This window comes from Penicillium macrosclerotiorum (assembly GCF_028827735.1).
Source record: "Penicillium macrosclerotiorum strain IBT 26536 chromosome Unknown utg000003l_segment0_segment0, whole genome shotgun sequence".
NCBI lineage: Eukaryota > Fungi > Ascomycota > Eurotiomycetes > Eurotiales > Aspergillaceae > Penicillium > Penicillium macrosclerotiorum.
In genome coordinates this window covers 3,503,312-3,529,385 of record NW_026643083.1, presented here as the reverse complement: position 1 = coordinate 3,529,385, position 26,074 = coordinate 3,503,312, and the positions used below count along the sequence as shown (strand labels likewise).

General features: G+C 47.0%; 6 protein-coding genes across 6 annotated transcripts; 4 read left to right on the top strand and 2 right to left on the bottom strand.

Moving 5' to 3' along the window:
• Positions 1 to 10,619: 10,619 nt before the first annotated feature.
• N7462_004172 (GPALPP motifs-containing protein 1) lies at positions 10,620 to 11,478 on the top strand (the record flags this gene model as incomplete). The annotated part of the gene is made up of 2 exons (XM_057075898.1): positions 10,620 to 11,219; positions 11,281 to 11,478. The coding sequence occupies 2 exons, from the start codon at positions 10,620 to 10,622 to the stop codon at positions 11,476 to 11,478; spliced, it is 798 nt and encodes a 265-aa protein (XP_056935403.1).
• A 1,238-nt stretch (positions 11,479 to 12,716) lies between these two features.
• On the top strand, positions 12,717 to 13,904 carry N7462_004171 (porphobilinogen synthase HEM2; the record flags this gene model as incomplete). The annotated part of the gene is made up of 2 exons (XM_057075897.1): positions 12,717 to 12,965; positions 13,002 to 13,904. The coding sequence occupies 2 exons, from the start codon at positions 12,717 to 12,719 to the stop codon at positions 13,902 to 13,904; spliced, it is 1,152 nt and encodes a 383-aa protein (XP_056935402.1).
• Positions 13,905 to 14,527: 623 nt separating this feature from the next.
• On the bottom strand, positions 14,528 to 16,945 carry N7462_004170 (uncharacterized protein; the record flags this gene model as incomplete). The annotated part of the gene is made up of 2 exons (XM_057075896.1): positions 14,528 to 15,993; positions 16,117 to 16,945. The coding sequence occupies 2 exons, from the start codon at positions 16,943 to 16,945 to the stop codon at positions 14,528 to 14,530; spliced, it is 2,295 nt and encodes a 764-aa protein (XP_056935401.1).
• A 2,486-nt stretch (positions 16,946 to 19,431) lies between these two features.
• Positions 19,432 to 20,002, bottom strand: N7462_004169 (uncharacterized protein; the record flags this gene model as incomplete). The annotated part of the gene is made up of 2 exons (XM_057075895.1): positions 19,432 to 19,638; positions 19,844 to 20,002. 2 exons carry the CDS (start codon positions 20,000 to 20,002, stop codon positions 19,432 to 19,434), a joined length of 366 nt encoding a protein of 121 aa, XP_056935400.1.
• Positions 20,003 to 20,549: 547 nt separating this feature from the next.
• On the top strand, positions 20,550 to 24,664 carry N7462_004168 (exportin CRM1; the record flags this gene model as incomplete). Its single annotated transcript, XM_057075894.1, has 11 exons — positions 20,550 to 20,615; positions 20,711 to 20,740; positions 20,816 to 20,888; positions 20,993 to 21,064; positions 21,204 to 21,916; positions 22,009 to 22,780; positions 22,880 to 23,350; positions 23,420 to 23,649; positions 23,726 to 24,104; positions 24,176 to 24,347; positions 24,424 to 24,664. The coding sequence occupies 11 exons, from the start codon at positions 20,550 to 20,552 to the stop codon at positions 24,662 to 24,664; spliced, it is 3,219 nt and encodes a 1,072-aa protein (XP_056935399.1).
• A 540-nt stretch (positions 24,665 to 25,204) lies between these two features.
• Positions 25,205 to 25,806, top strand: N7462_004167 (PPP1R11/YPI1 family protein; the record flags this gene model as incomplete). The annotated part of the gene is made up of 2 exons (XM_057075893.1): positions 25,205 to 25,418; positions 25,493 to 25,806. The coding sequence occupies 2 exons, from the start codon at positions 25,205 to 25,207 to the stop codon at positions 25,804 to 25,806; spliced, it is 528 nt and encodes a 175-aa protein (XP_056935398.1).
• Between the last annotated feature and the right edge of the window lie 268 nt (positions 25,807 to 26,074).

The window sequence follows — 26,074 nt, the reverse complement described above, 5'->3', positions numbered from 1 at the left end:
CGGCTGGACTACCGATGATATAGGCCTACGCTAGCTAGAAAAGCTCTTTATTCCAGTAATTACTAGTCGTACGCAAGGCAAATATCGCTTATTGATATTAGACGGTCATAGAAGCTATCTAACACCACAATTCGACTAAATCTGCTAGCAAAATAACGTTATACCACTCTGTATACCGCCGCATTCGTCACATCTTCTACAGCCGCTAGATATAGGATGTTTTGCTATCCTAAAGCGCTCATACGGTCGCTTAATCGAGGCCTAAGCCCGCCTAGGATATAACTATATCGATAAGCTCGACTTCCTAGAAGCCTATACCCTAGCACGATAGGAAGCCTTCCTACCTAGCACTATACAATCAAGCTTCGCCAGCGCCGGCCTAGTTCCGCTAGATACCGACCGAGTCCTATCAAAGCTTAATATATCGCTTCGAACACCTACACCTACTACTAGTAGGCCTAGTAGTAGGAGTAGTGCTTTCGTGCCTACTACACTACATACGATTAAGCAGCTTAACAAGCAAGCTTCATCTATCAAAGCTCTACTACGCAAGCGCTCGTGCTCGCCAGGAAGCCCTATAGAGAGAGCGCTAGATCAATTAATCAAAGGCACTGAACTAGCGTTTCATAACACTGTTTTACAAGCAGAAGAGATTCGGCAACTACATAGATTCAACGAGAAGAAGCGTCGAAAACGCACACGTTCTACTCGCCAGATATCTATGCAGCAAGGTTCTACGGTCAGCGAATCTATATCTCTTGATTCAACGTTGCCAGCAAGCGTTGAAGCTATTCAAAACGATGATGCAGAGCTTGCTCAGCAGCCTACAGAGGGCGCTAAGCCTACTACTAGGCGTGTATTTCAGTGTTCTGGATGTGGGAATATAGGGCATAAGATTACTCGGTGCCCTAGTAAATAGTAGACCTCGGCACGACCCTCGCGAGGGTCCAAGACTCAGACCCTCGACCCGACCCTCGCGAGGGTCGGGTCTAAACCTTATAAGGGTCACCCGACCCGCGACCCTCGCCTACCCTTATGCGGGTCACCCTTAGCGACCCTTAGCGACCCTTATTTTTATAAAATTTTAACGCTTTTCCTAATTAGGATATATAATTTTGCTGAATAATCTTAGTTAAATATTGTTATTTATAGCTGTTTTAGTATTATAATCAAGATTATAGTTTAAATCGAAGGAATTAAATTAAAATCTTTATAAACTTTTTTGAAATTTAATTAATCTTAAGCTTATATAGTAAGGAATATTCTATCCTAGTTAAAGTAGGTATATTTATTATATATATAACCGCTATTAAGAGAGATATATATATCTCTATCCTGCTATTTAGGATTTTCTGACTATAGTTAAAATTAGAAATACTTATATATAAAAGACTATCCTATAGCCTATATTTCTAACCACGGTTAGAAATATAGGGTAGGAGAGGGTTAGGATAATAGATATTAGATAACTCTACTAACTCTTCTATCCTCTCGACGATATTTTTGACTATAGTTAGAAAACTAGGGTAGGTAGAAGAATTCGCTAAGGATCCTAAGAGTCGGTAAGGGTCGGTAAGGGTTACCCGCGGGTAACCCGCGGGTAACCCTTACCGACCCTTAGAACCTAGCTAATTAGAAGACGTATACTAGTCTAAATAGGTTATATTATAATATATCGACTCTAATCCTACACGCTATCGTAGAGATCCTATTACTCCCCTTTATTACTATAAATTCCTTTCACTTTTATTAATCCTTTTATAAGTTCTCTATTTCCCCTACCCTTACTATATCTTAGTACTCTAGATTCCCCTTCTCGTCCGTCTACGAGGAGGATACTTTAGATCTATTTTATCTTAATTTTCCTAATAAAGCGTACTTAGTAATACTAGAGCCCTCTAGAAGCTACTTAGCCTCGGTTATTAGCTCTAATCTTCTTTTAATACTACTACCTATCCCGGACTCCCTTACCTATATAGGTCGAAATAAAGTATATATCCTTTATTCTATAATATCTAAAGATACGTTTATTACCTAGTAGTTAAAAATAGATTACGGAATAAAGAAAAGGATTAACTAGGATATAAACTACTAATCTAAGGCCTAGAAATACTTCGAATAGGTAGTAGACAAAAAAACTAGGAAGCCTAGAGTAATATATAATCGATATATTACTATTCTTAAGTATCCTAGTACTTATCGCTATAGAATATCTTTAATAAATAAGTATATAAAGAGGGTTAACTACCGGAAGGTAGTATATATAATACTAAATATTAGATAGATAATCGAGAATACGGTATATAATATATTAATTATCCTATCTAAGATACTTATTTTTCTAGGTAAAGTTTTCTCCGAAAGTCTTAGTCTTTACTTAGGAAGAGTAGGAATATAAGCTTTTAAACTTACTCGCTCTATTACGACTCCTATTTTAATTTATTAAGCACTAGTAATTTTATAATATTATTAATTATACTCGCCTTACCCTAAGGAGTCTAGAAATCCCTTCCTCTAAAATAATTTAAACCCGGCTACGAGACTTTATAAAGAAGTAATAACTAAGTATTCTTCGAAAACTACCTTTAGATTTAAAGCTCTTACTTACACTAGACTATTAGACCTCTCCTTTTCGGTAGTCTTTTATAGTAGTAACTAGCTACTTCCTTAACTAGGACTAGGAATACTAAGAGATCCTTTTAGGATTCGAGCCTCTCTCTAGGACGTACTTAGGTGTGAATCTAAGCGATATACTTATAAACCTTCTCTAATAATATAAGATTATAGATCGAGTCCTTATAATAACAACGGATAATATATCTAATAATAATATAATAATAGCTAGTATATAGGAGTTAATCTAGTTACTAGAGCTTTATAATAGCTTAACTATTATACGTATTCTATATATTACCTATATAATTCAACTAAGCTTGAAAGATCTCCTTAGTTAGATAAAAGTAAACCTAAGGAACGAAATAGCTAAGACTAAATAGTCTAAAGTCCGGATCTAGTCTCTTTATATAAAGTAGAAGAGGAAAGAGATTATTAATACTTTAGATAAGGTATAAGCTTAATATATATATCTCTCGTATCTTCTAACCTATTACTAGGTATAGAGCCTAGCTATCTATATTAACGCTAGTCTATAGCGACGAGAGGCCTTTTATAATCTCTAAAAAGAAGAGCTAAAGCTTATACCGATCTAGGATATTATAACTCGCTAGAATTTAATATTCTTAATACTACGCCGTATAAAACGTCTTTAGTCTATATTCGATATATTTTATATTTAATATAACTAAGACTACTTTATACTTAGTATAGAAGAATAGCGCTAAATCGAGTATCTTCTCTAGATTACCTAGTCTTTCTTTTAATTTACTACTCTACTCTCTAAGGTAAGAGACGTAAGTATTTATCTTATATTTAGTATTTATAATAAGCTTTTTAATTATCTAGAAAAGTCTATTTAGAAGCTATAGCGGAAAACGGTTCCTTAGAAGTAGTTAATACTTACTACTCTAAATTTAGCTAAAAGGAAGCTTTCTTAATACTATAGTATAACTAATTAAATCTATAGTAATTTATATACTATTAGTATAATAATTACTTCTTAATAGAAGCTTTAGTTCTTCTCTACTAAGGATTAGGATCACGACTAGCGTATACGTTATTAGTAAAGCTTCGAGTCTTACCTTAAGCCTTATAAATAGCGGCTATTATAAACCTAGCCTCCTACTCTTATTTAATTGTCTTATAGTATAGTCTCTAAGCTTAAGATAATATATAAGCTAGAGTTATCTTAATAGTCGGTTAATAGTAAGTATAATAAGCTTACGTAATACCTAGATACCCGTATATACTCTATTAGATATACGCTACTAATTGCTAATATAATATATAGTAACTATTCGAACTAGCCCTCGTACTTTCTAGAGGGAGTACTAGTAGGAGTTCCTAGTACTTATAAGTCTTACCTATAATATTCTTTCGGTTCCTATAATAGGTACGGGTGTAGAGCGGCTCTTTAATTCTACTCGAGATATCTATTATTATCGCCGAGGCTCTCTTAAATCTAAGACGATCTAGGACCTAATAATATTTATATATATATTAAGGTTTAATCTTAAGGACTAACAGAGAGCGATAATTAAGGAGTATCTCTTATATAAAGAGACCTAGATAGCTAAAGAGGAAAAGGATATATAGTTAAGTAAGATTAATCCGATTAGCGACTATAAAGAAGAAGAAGATAAATCTATAGAGATATAGCTAGAGGGTCAGGGAAGTAGCGAACGAAGCCTAGGGAAACGATAGAAGAGTATTATATTAGAACTAGAGGTTATAGAAGACTACGAGGATAGAGATAATAATATAGCTACCCTTCTACTACCTAATATACACTAACGTATATTAGGCTGTCTTCGAAAACGGTTAAGACTACTAGATAGATACGAGGTTTAAGAGGAGTCCTACCCTAGTTTTCTAACTATAGTTAAAAATATCTATATAGGATAGAAGAGTTTCCGTAGTCTATCTAATATCTATTATCCCGACCCTTAACTACCCTAGTTTTCTAACCGTGGTTAGAAATATAGGCTATAGGATAGTCTCTAATATATAAGTGTTTCTGATTTTAACCGTAGTTAGAAAACCTGTTACTAAATAGGATTATTCAATATATTCTACCCGCTACCTATAGACTCTCTCTACACTAGGATAGAGTAAGTGAAATACTAAAAGATACCGCTACAATCTGTATAAATTATGCAAGTCGCGAGTTCCTCCTATTTGCTTAGTTTGACTACCCGCGGGTCACCCGCGGGTAACCCTCGCGAGGGTCCTACCTACACTAGACCCGACCCGCGGGTCTATAAGCTAGACCCTCGACCCTCAAAACGAGGGTCGGAGGGTCACCCGCCGAGGGTCACCCGCGGGTCGTGCCGAGGCCTAGTAAATAGTTGAATTAAATATATAGCGTTTTGGTGGAAAAATAGTGTTTTCAAAAAGTAGTGGTTGGTGGGGTGCGCGGAATACTAGTGAAACACGTTATCTCTAATTCCTTACTAAGGAAGCGGGGATTTCTACCGAGTTCCGCTAGATCCCTACGTATAAAGGCATCCCTAGCAACAAGCTTACCGATAAGACTACGAAAGAAGCAGCCCTTGCTAATTCCTTACTAGAAAGTACCTACCCTAATAATCGATATCTTATCCTTATATTAGTAATTAAGCGACGTATTAGATAGCGAGTAAAATAAGCGTAGAAGGTAGTATAGCGGAAGGAGAAGGGCGCGCGTTTAACGAAACGGTTACTAGCGGAGGTAGTATGCAAGAAGGATATTCTTAACTACTAGCAAGGCCTATAGAAGGCAATATCGTTAGTGCTAATTCAACTCAGAATAGGTAAGATTAGGTTATCTAATTACCTTACGAAAATCAACGCACGAGACTTACTAAGATACGGATATGACTTAGGTAACTAGATAGTCGCCTACGTTTTGCTTAAATACCTGGATCTATAAGATCTACGTAAGGTTATAAGAGACAACCTAGCAATTATAGGTATCTCTATATAACTCAGTACTAACGAACTACTTGTTACGCGCTACTAACTAGTTAACGCAAAATATACGTTATCGTAATGTACCTCTCTCGTAATCTCCGACGATCTATCTCGTAATCGTACTATTACCTACTCTAGCCTTATATAGGCTCGGATCTATAGAGTAGACCGAAGACGTATATAGTTAAAGGGCGCCTAGTTAGTCGATAAAGTAGTTATATAATAACTACTAAGTATTCCTCCTAGTTAGAGTATATCCTTATATCGTACTATAAGGTTATTATATTACTAAAAATAGTCGATTATTAAGCTTAAATATAACTATAAGTAATAATATATAAATTAACGCGAAGAACTAAATATATATAGGTAAATAAGCGTCCTTATATATCTAATCCTTCCGTTGCTCTAATAGGACCTTTCCTATTAATAGTCAGGTCCGTTCCGTTGAACGGAACGGATTATCACGTGATCCTATACTTAGGTATTATAGTCTAAGTATCTCGATAGATTATTCGGTAGAATCTATCTAACCGCCTTATTGCTGAACTGATTGGTTCAGGCGAGTCCATAATTAGCATCCTAGGGGTGGGTCTGTAACACTACTCCGCTAGCTTCCCGCGAGGCTATATCTAGCCTAGTTTATAATTTTATCTAGCCTACTTAATCAATTCAAGTATCTTAATCCCGCGGCCTTCGGAATAGAACCGGAGGTCGATAGCGTAGTAGACTAAATATAAGCGTTAGGCAATGGTCCTACAGGACCGATAGGGTATAAAATTAAGGGCGAGCTGCTAGGAACTCGACTTGCCCTCTTGATTACGACTAACAAGCAGAAGCGGCGACGGCCACGTATAAGAAGTAGTAGGAGTAAGAGTAGGAGAGCAGCGTCAAATCGAGATCTAGTGATTCGGATCTACTACTAGCAATAATAACTAGCAACCTGATAATTCAGAACTCGGTAACACGAGCTGCTAGGGATATAGGAGCGAGGAAGGGAGTAGGAAGAGGGATAGTGTATATAGACTAGTGTATATAGGATATAGGAGTTAGTGATACGGGACACGGAGGTCGGGCGGTAAGATTCTACTACTATATAACCTTATTATCAATCTACAGGATAAGGCCGGCGGTGTGGTTCTGCCTTGTCATTACTCTGCAAGATAAGGCCGGCAGTTTCTCCGCCCGTATGTAGGATGTTAATACTAGATGTTGTATGCAGGATTGCTGAGGCTATAGTGTATAGCAGGTGCACTCGGCTCCGCCGGGATACGCGGGATACCGCGGAGGCGGATCCCTTCTTTCGTTTGATTCTTTCCTTTGTCGTTCGATTTCATCTGTTCGTTCCAGCGTTATGCTAGCCCTTGCCTTGATAGCAACTTCTCATGCGCACTAGGCTAGCACTAGAAGGCGCAAATCCCTGCATAGCACCTTGTATATAGAGGAAGCTCCATCAGGAATAAGATTATTGATTGATTGACACTTAGTAGTTATCAGATAAATACTTCGTCGACTAACTAGGCGCCCTTCAACTACATACGTCTTCGATCTACTTGTTAGGGAATAACTACTTATATAGAATAGAAAGCCTATCGACTAGGTAGGAAGATAAATATTAAGTAAGGAAAGCAAAACACTATTTCTTACTATTATAGATCTCTCTATAGTCCTTAATTTATATACAGGTTTTAATACCTTCCTATATAACCAAGGCAAAGGCGATAGATGTATTATAATATACGGTCTAACGTAGCCTACATATAATAGAGGTAAGCAAAGGCTATAGGGAAGAGGGGTTCACGAATCCCTAATAGAAGGGCACCGAACCATTAGGGCCTTGTAGGTTATACATCTATGTTAGGGAGAAGTAGGGCTATCATAATGAAGCCTAACCGATAAGGTGTCGAACTGACACCTGAGGCATAGGGTTAGGAATAGCCTCATGTTTCAATATCATATGACACTACTCTATAGATTCGAGCCTATATAAGGCTAGAGCAGGCAAGGGTACGATTGCGAAATAGATCGTCGGAGCTCACGAGAAAGGTACGTTACGATAACGCACATTTTACGTTAACCAGTTAGCAGCGCGTAACACGCCAGGACTGTCGCGGGACTGAGGGGACTGAGCCAAGGGGGGGGGGGGGGGCGGTAATCCCTTCTCTCGTTTATTTGTTTACCTCTCCTTTGTCTGTTTGATTTCATATCCTTTCTTTCTGACAGCGTGCGTTACATACTCGTCAGCCCCGTTGCTGGCAACTTCTCATACGCACTAGGCTGGACACTAGAAGGCGTAAATCCCCGCAGAGCACCTTGTATATAGAGGAAGCTCCATCAGGAATAATAATATTGATTGATTGATACCATACAAACTTCTTGAAATTAGGGATATTTTGATAGTAGTATTAGATAGGGATGCAAAAATAGGGTGGTAGGGAGAAAGTGGTATTTCATGTATGTTTAGTGATTTATACGTGGCGGCCGTATAACTTGAAGCGGTATAGGTAGGTCGGGCATAAATAGTGAATTACGTCAATTCTTGGACGTGAGTCGTTTATTAATATATATATTTACGTGATTATCGCTGCGGGGTGTTTAGTTGGCTGATAATTAAGTACCTTTATTTATTCCGTAGCATTTTTTTAGAGAACATAAAGCCGCAGATAAATTGATCCTTCTTCTCCACTTAGATACACTGATACACTAGTCGATATTTATTGCGACATAGGCGGTTTCATCTATTAAAAAATGCTCTCCCTTGCAAGTCCAACACCAACACACCAATACTTGTACGGACGTAAGCTACCGTTTGACTGATTCGCGCTCTTAAGCCCCTGACCTTTCGCATCCTGGAAAATCGAATCCTAATATGCCTGAGTTATATATCTTCGTGTCATGTGGTAGATTCCTTCATTCCAAAAACCTGGAAACCTGTGACAAGATTGCAAACGGCGGCAACGTTGTGTTGGATCAGAGGGAAGGACCCTCACTTCCTCTTGCGGCTAAATTTCCATTTCTAATATGCTCCGTACTGCTTAATATGTTGTTGATTATCGTTGAGCTAAGAGCTGCAGTTGAGCTCCGTTAAATATAGAGTGATTGATGTCCCTCATTACCAGCGCCGACGTCCACGAGTATTGGAGATTCTCCACTTCGCGATGCCAAAGGCGCGCGAATCCAAGCCATAAATGATATACTGGACGGTGTACCAGTGTTTCGGTCTCATCAAAGACCGTGGCAGGGTAGAGGGTCGTATTCTTTTCCGAGGCCGATGCCTTTTTATAGCCTCCGTCGCCCGTCATATTCTTTCTCTATTTAAGACGCACTTGCCGGTCCCCTTTACGGGCAAGACACACACAGAGAGAGACAGAAAGAGGATAGCAGACACAACAGAAGTATTCGTATTCTTCGGAGTGCTTGCTCTCCTGCGCTGATAATTCTTTGATTGACTCTGATTCTATATTCAGTCAAATAACTAGACGCATCCAGTCATCGAAGTTTACAGGGAGGGAGGAGAAACCTGTTCGTTATTCCTCCTCTTCGTTGCCTTAGCTCCGACAAATCCCGACATCCCGACATTCAACGTAGTGTGTATTCCGCGGTGTTCCTGCATCCCGAGCCCCTGGAAAACACAAAGTGTGCTAATAGGATCTCTTTGAATCTTCAATCGCTAGGAGTCCTCCAACTGTGCTGATTATGCCGATTACACTCCAGGAGGCGTATGAAAAATATGATGCCAACAAGAACACCCCGATGAAGGATATTCACAAAAAGTGGAAAGCACGGTGTAAAGATTACAGCCCTAATAATGCAGGGTATGTCAACTCTTTAGATTCCTTAAAAGAATTAGCAGATAGGGAGTACAAAGAATGGGACACTGCATATAACATGATCAAAGATGCGAGAGAGAACCAAAAAGGGTCAGACGATGACTCCCCCGATGCTCGCCGATCCAAGAGGTATGAGTTTCAGCCGACGGAAGAGCAGTCGCGGGGGAATGACGTTCCCCACATGCCCCCTCGTGGTCAGAGTCGCGATCGGAGTTGTGATCGGAGTCGTCATTGGAGTGGAAGTAGAGACACATCTTCGGACAGGAGATCTCGCACGGAGGTCCCCGGAGTGGAAGCCAGAGTCAGAAATGATAATGGACAGACAGTCGAAATAAGGATGGGAGCACCCAGGGGGTATGAGGGTTCTGGGTCTTCGCATGCCACCTCCTTCACGCACAATCCAGGCGGCCAGTTCATCCACAGAGTGTCTCCGCCCCCACAACGAAGCTCAATGCTGTCAACTCGCAGCAGGGTAACTACCAGACGGATTGGTGGGATAACTGTAAAACGAGTTGTAGGACAGGGATCGCAAAGCTCAACCGCCCCGTACCACCCGGAGGATGAGGCTAGACGGACTAGTCATCAGCCCTCAGGACAAAGCTCAACCGCCGCCCAGACGGGGGACGGACGTATTGAGATCAGACGAACTGTAATAAAAAAGTCCAAGCATTCTAAGCCTGGAATACTAGACGATTGGTTTTAGGGACCGTCGGCTGGGAGATAATAAAGGAACTGAGTGGTTAGAATGCTTGAACTTGAACAGAAGTATGCGATATTCCTAGGGAGCTTGGACCTTCTATCCTCTCCACTATTTGCACTAATAGCGTACATATACTTCTATTTATGCTTCCATATTGAATATATCTTCGTCTCTGAGACTGTGACACCATTTAGTGCTAATCTCGTCTGCTTTTGGATAGCTAGCAAAGAGAGCTCCCACCAGACCAGCTCCAGAGATCAAATCAAGGAACACAGAGCGAAACCCCCGCTTCTCGAGCGAGTGATCTACTCTCCCAGATGATACTATATGGTGCGTGGGGCAAAAGCGGTCTGTCTGGCGGTGCCAAAAATAGGGCACAGGTACATAGTTCTGCCAGGCGGTCGCCAGAAATAACATGACATCAGGGCGTGCCCTCTTCTTTCTCTTCCGAGATCCTCTTTTAGCCCTTGGTTGGCGGCCGCCCTTACTCCTGCTCTATCTTCCTCACCTCAACTCCCCAAATGGAACCAGGCAACAAGCGCAAACTTGATTTGCCCCCTTCTGCTGCTCGCAGTGGCAATGAAGTCTCCCCTCCGCCCAAGAAAAGGCTGGCTGGGCCTGCTTTTCCTCCATCGCAGTCCACGGGGTCCGAACAGAACAAAGACAACAGAGAAACTGGTCCAAGCGACAGTGAACATGATAGCGAGAGCGATAGCGATGATGACTTTGGACCTAGCCTGCCTCCTCCCCAAGGGGCGCCTCTACCTGTCGAGCAGCCTGACAATACGCCGACTTCTATGACCTTGCAGCAGCCCGACGCGAAGAAAGACAGCCAGCGAGACCACTGGATGCTACACCCCCCAGACCAAAGTGATTGGGCGTCTAAGATAGATCCAACGCAACTTCGCAACCGGAAATTTCAAAGCGGCAAGTCTGCTCGCTCGTCTACGTCGAAACATGTTGATGTGTCGTGGATGGAAACCCCAGAGGAGAGAATCAAGAGACTGGAAGATGAAGTAATGGGTGTTGGTACATCGCATAGTAGCAAAGGTCGGGGCATCGCGTCCACTTCAAGTAAAATTCGAGCCCAATCTATGGAAGAAAAGATCAAGAAGTTCAATGTCAGTAGCCGCCTGTTCATGGTTCGGTGTCGATCGCTAAAATGCTGACCACACTCCATAGGACCGAACAGGAAAAAATATCCGTCTTAATGACCGAGCGCCCCCACGGAACGAGGAAGAGGATGACCCGAGTAAGCGTGCGTTCGATCGGGAGAAGGACATGGCAGCTTCGTCGAAAATATCCAATGCCCAGCGCCGAGAAATGATGAATAAGGCAAGTGGTTACAGCTCACGCTTCACGAAAGGGGACTTCCTCTGAGGACAAGACCTAAATACAGAATGAGCACCAGCGTGGCAAGACTTCTCGCAGCGGCCAGAAAAATGGTTCTATGTTCTTTCACATCGATCCTGCAATCAACGCCGCTTACTTCCAGGAAATCAGAGGACTCGAAATTGCCCCAGATTATGTTTGCAAATTCCGTAGGCTCTTTTCGAGGAACGTTTCAAATGCGCTTTCTGTGCAACATCATAAATCAAATATTCAAATGGGTGCAGTCTATCCTGTGGGGATCGATTGGCCTCGACTGGAGAGACCAGGGAATTTCGTTTCTGCTGAAAAGGAATAGAAGTGGAATGAGCATACTGTCCCATTCCCTCTCTCCCCCCCCGACGAAAGGGAGAATACCGGCACCAGATTGAAATTAGTCCCTAGCCTGGGATTATGGAGATCCACAACAAAAGCCAGAAATTCTACACTATTTCATCACGCCTCTATGTTACCATATACTCTCAAAATTTACGAAGGCGTCATTTCGATACCACGAGGATCGTCCCCGAAAAGCGCCTGTGAAAGGCTGCAAGTATGGTAGTGGCTTCGTCCAAGAGCTCCAATCCACCCTGCACCGGCTATCCACAAGCCCCAAGAGCTTTCACAGGCGATGAATTCTTGCCAAAAGTCATAGCCATTTAACCCTAGGATGATTGATTCATGTCGCCGTGATGCAGCATTGGATGATCGCTTGACCACGGAGTTCTGGGAACTTTCGATTGTTGATAGAGATTATAGATTTACTCAGTGAAGTAGATTGAATCAGTCTTGTCGATTTCTTGCCTGATCTAGATATTACCTCATTATTTGAAGGACCAGAGTTTAATTGCTAGGCTTTAATGACGGGAGACGTATCCGTATGGCCTCGTCCATATAGCTGTCCAGATAGCTAAGGCCGTGAGCTCTACCTGACTGGCTGGAATTGTCTTTGATCATTTGTGCTCCATACCATTGAGCCCTCAATATGGTTCTCAATATGTTTCTCTACCCTCTGGAAAATATAGGATCTGAATATCGCTCCTAGACACCCCCAGGGGACTTCCGTGTATCCGGCCTTCTGCCAATCACGGCGCCTCGGTTTCGCCTTACCCGCTCGACTCTCGGCCGATCACTTTTTCCCCGAAACAACGGACTCTCAATCGCCACAGATGGAACCTCGTCCCCATACACCCCTGTTCGATTGATTTCATCGTCTTGCTTTCTTCCCCAGTAGTCCACGACAGACTGTCATGTCTTTCTCAAATCTTGTCTCCGACATAGCCTTCCGAGACTCCCATGCAGATGAGCGGGGCTCGCAAATTTCCCACGCCCCCTCCCGCGCCGCCCGGTCATACACTAGCACCACGGCCACGAGCGTGAGCGTGAGCATATCTGGAGATATCTCCAGCCAGTTGCATGCTGGATACAGCCACCCTTTGAGCAGATCATGGCAGGCAGAACGGCAATTAACAAAGGTTGGCGATGTCAATGGTCATTTGGTAACTTCTCTTTCCAGGCTAACACGCAACTGCTAGGAGATGCTGATCTATCCACTGTTCATCACCGATGACCCGGACGAAGAAACGCCAATCCCCTCGCTACCGAACCAATATCGTCGAGGTGTCAATCGCCTAGTACCCTTCTTGTCCCCACTTGTGCGTAAAGGGCTGCGCTCCGTGATTCTTTTCGGCGTCCCCCTTCAACCCTCAGCCAAGGACGCGCTTGGGACTTCGGCGGACGACCCCGCCGGCCCCGTGATCCAAGCCATTCGCCTTCTCCGATCTCGTTTCCCTCAGCTCTACATCACAACCGACGTGTGTCTGTGCGAGTACACGTCGCATGGCCACTGTGGCATCCTGCGAGAGGACGGGTCCCTTGATAATGCGCAATCCGTTGATCGGATTTCCGATGTCGCTTTGGCCTATGCAGTTGCCGGTGCTCACTGTGTTGCGCCATCTGATATGAATGACGGTCGTGTGCGGGCTATCAAACTGAAGCTGATTGAGGCGGGTTTGGCGCATCGTGTGCTTCTCATGTCGTACAGCGCTAAATTCAGCGGCTGCCTCTACGGTCCTTTCCGAGATGCAGCCGGCTCATGTCCCTCGTTTGGGGATCGTCGGTGCTACCAACTGCCCCCGGGCGGGCGTGGTCTTGCTCGCCGTGCCATCCAAAGAGATATGGCCGAGGGTGCCGACATCATTATGGTCAAACCTGCCAGTAGCTATCTAGACATTATTCGTGATGCAAAGGATCTGGCTCAGGATCTCCCGGTAGCTGCCTACCAGGTGAGCGGAGAATTCGCCATGATCCATGCCGCTGCTAAGGCAGGAGTCTTTGATCTGAAAGCCATGGCCTTTGAGAGTACTGAGGGAATTCTTCGCGCGGGGGCTGGGATTGTGATCACTTACTTTGTCCCAGAGTTCTTGGACTGGCTCTAAGAAAGAGCCGCAGGAATGTGATTCAAGCCGATACGAGAGGGGCGTGGGTGTTCATGCACCATAAATTTCGGGTTACTATGAGATTCAAAAAAAACGTTGATCTCTTCATAATGGGGTACATTGTGTTATTCAAAAACCAAAATACAAGACTAGCAGCGAATAGATACCCATCAAATGACTCATTTAATGTTTCCAGGAGTCTCGAGTTGCATTTCCTTCGTCAGCCCTCCTTTCCATGAAAATAAAAGGCATAAGAGATATTTCCAATCAAACAAATGTGAATATTACATATGTACTGCATAAATCATACGCCCAGCTCGCCATGATGAAAGAAGAGCTAAAAACTGAGGTAGTGACAATCAAAAACATAAAAATGGAAATGGAAGGAAGGATACGCAAACGAACAAGAGAGAAGAGCAAAAAAAAAAAATCAGGACGAGGAGAACTCAAATGACCCACGTATGGCAATGTTTATTTATATATGGAGATGCCGCGCGCAAAACAAGCACGGAGCCAGAATGGGATATGTCCCGGGCTTGACTGGCGAAAAAAAATCCAAGCCGACGTCAAAATAGCCGGGAGGAGAATAAGTCCCGAATCCATATGGTCGTCACGAATTGAGTTCACATATAGCTAGGTTTGTATCCCTGGAATCCATATGCGACGATATCGGTCTTCACAACCTCCCCAGGAGCAACGTACGCGCCTCGATAGAGGTGGACACCGGGATAGATGGTGCATCCTGCTCCGAGATAACAGTCTTCTTCGATGGTGACGCGGCGGCCTTGATACCGGCTCTGGGATCCTTTACGCTCCTGCATACTGGAATGAGCCATCGAGCTAAGTAAGGTCACATTGGGCCCAATCCAGGTGTGGGCACCAACACTGATCCCACAATCGTCCACGAATAGACAATTTTGGGAAACCATTACGTCCTCTCCGATCTGGATGTTGTATCCGTAGTAGCAGGTGAAGGGGGCCTCCACGACGGTACCTTGCCCAATGGTGCCCACGGACCGAGGCACTGCAACCCCAGAGGGTGAATTGACAACGGAGTTGGAGGGCGGGACCAGAATTTCCTTGAGGAGCCGATTCTGCTCTTTAGAGCTGAGCCCGGACAGTGGGTTGGAGGCATTGTTGAATCGCCACACAGCACGTTTGCATCGATCTCGTTCCTCGACCAGCTGCATATCAAATGGTCGATAGAGTTCACCACGAATCATCTTGTCCTTCTCAGTTTCTTCGCCATTGATGGCCCGCCCGGACAGCTGATGCTCAATATTGAGAGCCATTCGTGCTTGGGCTTGAGGACTACTGGTATCGATTGTGGCAACTGGCGTTGGGACTGCCGGCGCGGTCGGCGTGGGGGGCATTGGTCGTTGTTCCACACCGCTATGAAACAAGGGCATGTTCGGTTTTGGTGGAGGCGCATGAGAAGGAGGCGCATGGGAAGGCTGTGCATGAGGGGGTGGTGGGTGAGATGACTGGACATGCGACTGCGGTGCGTGTGGCGGTGCAGGCGGCGGTGCGTGAGCTGGCTGGGTATGAGATGGCGGCGCATGAGACGACTGGACATGAGGTGGTGTAATATGAGATGGCGGAACATGGGATTGCGGAATATGAGATGGTGATGCTTGCGAGAGCTCTCGAATTGATGGAACCACGGGGTAATCCGGCTTGGGATGACTCTCTCGGGGTAGCTCGTGGATTGGAGGCACATCTCGATAATCGGGTTTTGGCAAATGTTCAGGGACATAGCTTGGGTGACTGGGGCCCGGCCATCCCCTTTTGGCCCAAGACGCAGACGGATGAGGGGTCGCCGAGTTGGTCGGGCTGGAGTTATACGGTTGTGGGGGGCGCTCACTCTCATCAACCACAATGGGTCTCATCTTTCGGGAGTCGACATGTTCCACAAGCGTCGATGGCCGATCGTGGTGTTGCGTTGTTTCAGGTAGATACGGTGCGCTGATGTCGGGATAGCCTTCCTTGGACTGCAAGGGGACCGGCGCTTTGGTGGTGGCGGGTTTTTGCCAGGTACTTCTTGAAGTATAGCCTTCACAGAGGAAGCCACCTCGTATACAGTTATTACCTGGCAATCGTTTGGTTTTAGTCTCCGATTATTTCTCTCATCATCGGGGTTGCCCCTCCCCGCCTCAACCTTCAACCAGCACCTCCACACACATAGATGCAAGAAAAGGTGAAGAACACTTACATGCAGGGTGCATCTCGTCACACTTCTTCTTTCGACGGCGACATGTCATGCATCCCGTCTTGGTGCGGTTACTGAAGACTCGTTTTCGCTTCGGTGCCACCTGCACCGGTGCCGTCGACCGATCGGAAGGATATGCAGGGGAGGAGGTTGGTTGGACATGATGAGAGCCCGATACGGCCGCGCGACTGGCCCCCAAGCCTCGAGGCTCCTGTCCCTGGGCTTCTCGCTGGAGCGCATCGGCCAAGTGAGCATCCGAGGCATCTATTTGCTGTGCGCGTTGCGCTTGGCTGACCAACTGGGCGTCGTACTCGGGCCAGGGGCCATTGGACGAGGGTTGGGAGGTCTCGTTCGTATCGGATCGAGGTCCCTGCGTGGACGGGTTGGCAGGGTCGATCTCTGAGACGGACCCCGACCCAGATCGCACCCCATTGGTATGGAGCGGGACGTCGTCGGAATGATGAATGCCTCGCACGGCAGGGTAGCTTGGTTCAGATGCTGGGCGGAGCTCTCGGTCCCCGGACCCCGATCGTTTTCGCTTATGCTTGTTGGCGGACGGCGATGCGCGTTGGGACTCCTCACGATCGGGATCTCCTCGTGCGACGCTCTCGCGCGAGGCGGGCGGGTCTCGGGTCCCGGGGGAGGCGACCGGTTCGCCATGACTGGGCGGCAAGCTGGGGAGCGCGGTTGTCCCTAGACTCGGTCCGGGGGCGGCATCTCGACCGTTGACATTGACGGCTGTGAAGCGAGATGGACTGTGGTCCGTTCCCGTTTCGGTGCCAGAATCGTGGTTGCTCATCGCGGCGGCGGTTGCGACGGTGGTCACGGTCATATGGTCTGGAACGTGGGCGGATGGGTTCCCCACGAGTCAACAGATCCACGGGGAGGGGAACACGGAGTCAGAGGGGAGAGAAGGGGGAGGGGGATAAGGCAAAGGAGGGAAGTGATGTTCAAGATTCCAGCGAATGCAGCGCGCGACGAGAACCGCCCGGATCTCAAGGCGATAAGACTGTCCCCGTACGCGGTTGCAGAGAAATGGAGGGAGGTTGGGACAGAGCAGGGGAGGATTCAATAATGAGCGCGCGGCCCCCGGCGAAGCACACTTCTCCTCAGCCGCAGATGGGGGCCGATTCTAGGCGTGCCCGAGCCGGTCACCACGGAGAGTTACCAAGCCTTGTCAATTGACTAACAGGCGCGGCTGATCCCCAGGGAGGTTGCCTCGAAGAATCTCCGGATCTTTGGGAATGAGGGGGGAGGGGCGGGGATCAATTCTCTTTGTTTCTCCTCCGAATTGCAATTGTACGGGGATCGCGGTAACCTCGCCTCGGGGAGGGGTGGGGCGTACCGGGCGTACCGCGATGCTCCAAAACGGGGAATGCGATCAAAGATGAAGTCTCGGGTAGTATATAAACCCAGATCTCTCCAAGCCCAAACAGGCGTGGGTTGTGGAATGTACGAAAAATCGAGATGGGAAGAAAAAAAACCCCCCGGAGGGGGAGGGTGGAAAGAGAGAAGGGGGGTGAGGAGGAAAAGAAGAGAGGAGCCAATGACCGTGGCAGGCCACAGAACAAGGAAAAGAGGAGGCAAGAAATGAGACGGGAAACCGAGGAAGTGAGGGCAAACAGGTCTCAATTCGCGTTCTGGACAATAGAGAGGATGGAGAATGTGAAGAGGAGAGGAGGAGGGGGGTGGAAAAGAGAGAGAAAGAGAGAGAGAAAGAGAGAGAGAAAGAGAGAGAGAAAGAGAGAGAGAAAGAGAGAGAGAGAGGAGAAGAGTGGAGAGCGAAGAGGAGGAGGAGGAGGAGGAGGGGAAAAGGTCGAGATGATTAGGTTAGGGTGTTGGTTGGGACTAGTCGAAGGATTGGGAAGAATCACGAGGGACGGTGAGGAGGAAGTCGAGAGTCAAGACAGGCAAGAAAGGCCAGAAAGGCCAGAAACATTGGGCGTAGGAAGGAAATCGAGACAGTCGAGGAAGTCGAGCCGGTCGAAGCGCCCGGGGTCTTGCTATACAGTCGTCGTGCGTCCCATCGACGGGCAATCCGTGCAGCCCCGTCTGGCGCGCGGCCCGACTGGCGCTGTGCGGGCTCCTCCGGACTCGAGGGCCTGGCGGTCCTGGCGGTCCTGGCGTCTTGGCCCCCAAAGGCGCATGACTAGTTTCGAGGGCGAAACGACAGGGGGCAATTCAGCGGCGGGCGTTAGCGCGCGATCGGCATGGCCGGCGTCACCCCGGCTGCCAATCGGAAGGACCAAGCACGCAGGTGAGCAGGGTACGCGGGTCTGAGACACCCTTCTTCTGCCCGCCGACCAGTGAGTGGCGCGCGTTCGTGTTGCGGGGCCTGTTGGGTTGGAACTGTTGCGGACCGTAGGTTTTCCTGGTTGCTTTTGGAGTTTGGGTCCCGTTTGGATCCCGTTTGGGTCCTGCGTCGTCCTGTTTGGGGCCGGGGGAAGGGAGGGGGTGGAGGAGAGAGAGAGAGAGGAGGTCCCACTAGGAGTGGAGGGAGGAGGGAGAGGAGGCCGTGACGCCGAAGACGGCGCCGCGCGGGTTGGCGGGTTGGCGGGTTGGGCGGTTATGCATCGCTTATCAGCTGGTCACCTTTTTTTTAGGTTCCTTTTTTGGGGGGAAACGGGGGTTTGGAGAAAGAGCGAGGGAGCGAGACGCTTCCCACTCTTTCTTTCTCTCTTTCTCTTTTTCTGTCTCTCTCTCTCTCTCTCTTTCTCTCTTTTTCTCCTATTTGTCTCCCCCCCCCTTCTCTCTTTCTCTTTCTCTTTCTCTCTCTCCTGATCGCGGTTTTCCTCCCTTCTCTTCTGTCGTTTTTCCTACCAGACCACTGTACCGACAGCCTTGATGAGAGTACCAAGTAACTAGTGACTATCCACCAAAGTATTAGTTAACATGATCCCGAACCCTAAATTCTACATTCTGAATTCCAAATCCTAAATCCTAAATCCTAAATCTTAAATTATCAATTATAGATCATAGATCTCCAGGTCCATCCGCAGGCAGATCACGGGAAAGGTCTCTCCTGTGAGCCGCTGCCGATGATGGACGGGGATGATGAGTGTCCCCCTGCGCTCTTCCGCTAGCACGACCGCTCTTTCCACTGCTTCCACTGCTTCCACGGAGAAAATCCTACCTAGCATAACTTATAATTATCATATGAAACGATCCCCAAGGACCCCTAAGGTGCCCCCGGTATCTCCAAGTGTCTCCTCAACTGTCGATATATTCTAGATATTGATATTTCCAGCACGATATTTTAGGTCGGGGAATGATCTCATCGCGGGCCATTGGAGGGAGGGGGGATATCAGGACTTGAAGTTACGAATCGAAAACTACTGGGGAGCCCGTCAACGATCCAGCATGCGTAATGAGAAATGCGAGAAGATAGTGAGAATCTGTGGGCGCTGCATTCTTCATAGACTTGGGATCCTGATCCCATCCATAGATTGAGAATGTCTGCATGTAGCTATCTGATCGTATCCAACCGCCGTTCCCGCGGTGGGCCCCTCCTAACATTCCATTGTCCTGTGTAGCAGAAGAGAAGAATAGAAATCGATACCCTCACCCTCAATACCTCACAGTTGCAAGAGTAGTCTTCAATGCCAAAATCTACCCATGGTACAGGGCAAAAAAACCGAGACAGATGAAGCAAAAAAAAAAGAAAAAGAAAAGAGACAGAGAGCGATAGAGAGAGCATGACTCCGACCGAACTCATAAGCTTTGCCCGCACCTCTCTCCCTCTACCCTCTTGTCCCTCTTCTCCTCTCTCTCCAGGACTCTCAATTGCATGGTTGTCAATCAATTGTCGCCATTCAACATCACTCTGGGGGGATCCCATCAAGTTGCGGTCCGATGTCTGCGGGAGAACGAAGAGGACGACGATGGCCATCTCGAATGTTTTGATGGCGCTGACTAAGATCCGCGGTTGAGCGTCAAAGTCCAACGTGAACGCGCTCCCACCTCTTCACCGCCAGTGCCTCTCCCAATCTGCAACTTCAAATCTTTTTTTCCCATTCCCTTGTTCCCCCCTCCTCCCTCCCCCACTCCGGATCCCCTTGTCATTCACCCGTCCTTGCGGTCGTGCACTCCTGCCGCCTCTCGGTCTCCCTCACACCCCCAGCTGGAGGATTCTCGGGTTTGCTGCCAATCATCTCGCCGCCAGAGCTCAGGTGCTGCTGACCCAACCCCTCCTCCAAAGCACTCCCTGTTACCCCACCAGTCCCGAGCCTCTTTTCTCCTGGGAACCACCACCACCACCACCACACAACTTTTCCCCCTCCTCCGCATTCTGACTGGTGACGTGATTTGCATCACCCCGGTCAATCTCCCCTCCCCTCCCGTCCCGGTCAACTCTTATTCATTCCTTCGATCGTCTTCTCTGCGGCGACGTGTGACGGCCACTTCGTGAGGGCGGAATCGCCAATCCCTGCGACGGCATGTCTGTTTCTGTACAAGAGCTGGACAACACGGTCCGGGCCTTTTTCGAAGGCAAGGGCGATGTGGTAGGTTTTCTTACCCGTCAGCGCGGTTCCTGTTACGCAGGCCTCAATGGGAGCTCGTGCTCTCTCCAAGACATCAAACTAACATCTCTCTTCAGCAAAAACAAGCGCAACAAACCCTAACAGAAGTAAGCTGCAATCCATCTTTCTTTCTCAATTTCCCCCATCATGTGAAATGAGACTCATACGGTTGGGGGTGGTAGTTTAAGCAAAATCCCGAGGCATGGGTGACCGTGGGCAACATCCTCCAGGAGGCAACGTACCCTCAGACTAAATGTAAGTAACTCGGGTAAGAGTATAAATCTCTCGTTTCCCCTTGCCCTGCTTCAGGAAAAGAAAAGAAAAGAAAATCCCAGCGGCACTGACGCTAATTCTTACAGACATTGCGCTCCAAGTTCTCGACGATGTGATTATGACCCGATGGAAGGTTTTACCAAGAGATCAGTGCCAGGGTATTTGAGACTCCCTTCATCCCTCCGTCCTTCCTCATTTACCCTCTACCATCCCCTCCCAACTGCCTTCCTCCTGCATCGCCTACCGATGGCACCATTGAAGCCAGAGCACTAATCGCCTTTGCTATCCTCATTCTAGGAATTCGGAACTTCATCGTCAATTTCATCATCGAGAACTCCGGCTCCGAAGAAAAGCTCCGAACCGAGCGTGCGTTCGTGAACAAATTGAATCTAGTTCTGGTGTCGATCCTGAAGCAAGAATGGCCGCACAACTGGCCGACCTTTATCAACGAGATCATTTCCTCCTGTCATGCCAGCCTTTCTATCTGTGAAAACAACATGGCCATCCTTCGCTTGCTATCCGAGGAGGTCTTCGATTTCTCGCAGGATCAGATGACCTCGGCCAAGGCACGAAATTTGAAGACCTCCATGACCCAGGAATTTGCCTCCATCTTCCAACTGTGCTCTGAAGTCCTGAACACAGCCAATCAACCTAGCCTGGTGAAGGCAACCCTCGAAACTCTTCTTCGCTTCCTGAACTGGATTCCCTTGGGCTATATTTTCGAAACTCCCATCATTAATACCCTTTTGACCCGTTTTCTGGATGTGCCCGATTTTCGAAACGTGACCCTAAAATGTCTGACGGAAATCGGCGGATTGCAAATTGGTGCACCCTACAACTATGACGAGAGGCTGGTGCACATGTTCACTGAGACTCTGACAAAGGTCTCGAACGTCATCCCCTTGTCTATGGACTTGAAGGAGACCTACGTGCGGAGTAACGGAAGAGATCAGGAGTTTGTCTCAAACCTGGCTCTCTTCCTCTCCAGTTTTTTCAGTGCCCACTTGGATGTATGTCTACGCCTCAATCCATTACGGTTTACAATTCTGATTCATTTTGCTGGCGATGATACTAACCGCTGAACTTTTTCCCACTCGTCTAGCTCGTCGAAAAGTTGCCGAATCAAGACTATCTCACCCACGCACACTTCTATTTGATTCGGATCAGTCAGATCGAGGATCGTGAAGTGTTCAAGATCTGCTTGGACTACTGGACTCGACTGGTCCAAGAGCTCTATGAAGAAATGCAACAACTCCCGATCACTGACATTAACCCGCTCGTTACCATGGGCGTGAGCGGGCTTTCTAACGGTGGTGCGCCTAACCCCAGCACTCTGGCCAACTATCCTCTTCGAAAGCATAAATACGAGACGGTGTTGTCAAACCTGCGCACGGTCATGATTGAGAAGATGGTCCGCCCAGAAGAGGTTCTAGTTGTCGAGAATGACGAGGGTGAGATTGTGCGTGAATTTGTCAAAGAGAGTGATACAATTCAGCTCTACAAGACCATCCGCGAGTGTTTGGTTTATCTGACTCACCTGGATGTCGTGGACACGGAGACCATCATGATTGACAAGCTGGCCAAGCAAGTGGACGGCTCCGAGTGGTCTTGGGCAAATTGTAACACCCTGTGCTGGGCAATTGGCTCCATCTCTGGTGCGATGAATGAGGAAACCGAAAAGCGGTTCTTGGTGACTGTCATTAAAGACCTTCTCGGTCTTACCGAGCAGAAACGCGGGAAAGACAACAAGGCTGTCGTGGCTAGTAACATCATGTACATTGTCGGCCAATATCCTCGATTCCTGAAGGCTCATTGGAAGTTCCTGAAGACAGTTGTCAACAAGCTCTTCGAGTTCATGCATGAAACCCATGAAGGTGTGCCCCCCTCCCCGCCGCTTGCAATAACTTTCTGCTTTTGAACGCGATTCCCTCCGTTACTTCGACTTTTGTGTCCCTTGGCTAACTTCCAATTAGGTGTCCAGGATATGGCTTGCGATACCTTCATCAAGATCGCCAACAAGTGCCGGCGGCACTTTGTGGCCCTCCAGCCCGGAGAAAACGAGCCGTTTATTGAAGAGATTGTCCGCAACATGCGGAAGATCACCATGGACCTTTCTCCTCAGCAAATTCACACATTCTACGAAGCTTGCGGTTACATGATCTCCGCGCAGGGCCAGAAGACGCTCCAGGACCGATTGATCGAGAATTTGATGGCATTGCCTAACTCGGCCTGGGACCAAATAATTGCGGAGGCCAACCAGAATGCGGCTATTCTCCAAGATGGCAACACCATTAAAATCATTGGAAATATCATGAAGACGAATGTTGCCGCATGCTCCTCAATCGGAACTTATTTCTATTCTCAGATTGGCCGCATTTACCACGACATGTTGAACATGTACCGTGCCTCCAGCCAGCTCATCAATGATGCAGTTGCCAATGACGGTATATTTCTCCCTTTTCCTCTAATTGGCCCATAAGAGTAAGACTCACATGCTGACGGAGAGGTTACAGGACAAATTGCCCCCAAGACCCCCAAAGTTCGAGGTCTTCGAACTATCAAAAAGGAGATTTTGAAGCTTATCGATACGTATGTGGAGAAGTCCGATGACCTTGAGATGGTGAATGCGAATATGGTCCCTCCACTACTTGAGGCTGTTCTCATTGATTACCACCGTAATGTGCCGGACGCGCGCGAGGCGGAGGTGTTGAACGTCATGACAACAATCATCCACAAGCTTCATGTGTGTAACAACCTACATGTACCTTGTCTCTACTATAACCTTTTCCATGGTAATACTGACATCGGCTTAAATCTAGAATCTCATGGAGGACAAAATTCCAGCCATCATGGACAGCGTTTTCAGTTGTACTTTGGAGATGATCAACAAAGATTTCCATGAATATCCTGAGCATCGGGTTCAGTTTTTCAAGCTTCTTCAGGCCATCAACCTGTACTGCTTCCAAGCACTCCTAAAGCTTGATACTCCACAGTTCAAGTTTGTCATTGATTCCTGCATGTGGGCCTCTAAGCACGACAACCGTGAAGTTGAGAATACGGGTCTCACCATGTGTCTGGAACTGATGAACAACATGGCCGAGACTGATTTGCAGATATCAAGCGTATTTTTCCAACAGTTCTACATTCCGATTCTTCAGGATGTCTTCTTCGTTCTCACGGACAGTGACCACAAGGCCGGTATGCTTCTTCCCCCCCCCCGTCACCCATCTTGTCAATGAAGTTACTCATCGGTTTATCCTATTCTTCAGGTTTCAAGTCTCAGGCTATGCTATTGTCACGCATGTTCTACTTCATCGAATCTGGCAAGATCCAAGAGCCCATCTATTCCCCCGATCAGGCGCCCGCCGGTACTTCCAACAAGAATTTCCTTCAGGAGTATGTTGCAAACCTGCTTCAAAATGCTTTTAAAAATCTGCAAGAGTAAGTTCTCAGTCTGTTCCATTTTGGAACTTCATCACCGAGAAGTCGCTTGACAACAACTAACAATCCATTCTAGGGCACAAATCAAACAGTTTGTTCTTGGCCTGTTCGCATACACCGATGACCTGAACAAATTCAAGACTCACCTACGTGACTTCCTGATTTCTCTGAAGGAGTTCTCTGACGATAACGCCGAGCTCTATGCGGAAGAAAGAGAGCAGGCAGTGCGCGATGCACAGACCGCCGAGAGAAACCGCGCCATGAAAGTGGGAGGCTTGTTGAAGCCCTCGGAGATGGATCAAGAGGATGAGCTCTGACTTGACCAAGAATTAAGAACCGAATACCCCCGGCTTACGTTGGCTGGCTCTTCTGAATGGTTGGGGAAACCAGGTTCGACAGTCAACGACAGCCTTGATGGCTGGTCTTTCTACGAGCTTTGAAGCACAGGTCATATTATTGCCGCAGCATCGTCCGAAGCCTGGGGATAGCATACAGCATAGAACCTCGATGCCCTTGAAGCCACTCATCCCCTTTGATTTGTTGGCGTAAGCTCATGCGATGAAACCGTTCCCATCTTTGTACTCTGCCTTGCCACCTCTACTGAGGTTATGTTTGATATATCTCCTTTTTTTCTCTCTCTTTATGATAGCCTCTGAAAAAAAATATATCATTGAGAAACCTTTCGATTCAACCCTTTAAATTCCTTGATCGACCCTCTCGCACTTGATATTTCTCTATGGTAGTCAGGGGAAAGATTATGGTGGAGTGCGTGAAGGCGGTGAGGCCTTATCAGTTGCATCACTTTCGGATTTGCGGCCATACGAAATCACCATTTCTTTCCAAACCACTTTCTCACAATGTCCCGGACGCGCCAACCAGCAGCAGGGAATTCCCAGGTGCAGAGCACAATTGAGCCGCCCCAGGAATCCTCTTCCTTTCGGCTTTCAGGAACCCTCCGCTTGAGGGGTGATGACAATACCGCCGCCGCAAATGACTCCTCGTCTTCCCGTCACATTAGATGGAGCGAAGATGTCGTGGACAATGAAGGCATGGGAAAGAAGAGCTCTAAAGGTAATGAAATATGTTTCTTCACTTCCTCAGTAGTTCCCACCCATAGTGTGAATGGCCGTTGACTTTTCCTTCAGTTTGCTGTATCTACCACAAAGCTCGACCGGTGGGCGAAAGCAGCTCCGAATCTGAGTCCTCTGATTCCAGTTCATCTGATTCAGACAGTGATAGTGATGGCGGTCATTCGCGCCATCTAGCGAATCGCTCTCACCATTCACACCATCGAGGGCGGCGATCGCCAGACGGTCACCAGTCTGGGGAGTCGGCGGATGCAGATTCGACTGCCTGCTGCTCAGACCATCACACCACAAAACACAAGAGGAGGAAGCCGAGTCCAAATGCATATGAGAAAATGCCTAAATATTCGAAGAACCACTCACAAGGCTCTTGAATGGGGTTTCCGGCGCGGAGGTGACAAGGGGGAACTCAATCTAGAATATGGATGTGGGGTGCGAATCTCTCTTGGAGCCTGACTCTCATTTCTCAAGTCCAAGTCGGCATCACTTGCCACTGGACTGGAATTGCCGTGGCTTCTTCATGCCCAAGCTCAGCGGCTAGCCAGTCCCCTTTAGCTGTCGATCTGCGATACAGGCCGCCTTCTGGCTGGAACATCACTCAGTATCAGCGTTATATGACATTTCTAATTTCGACTGGTGCAA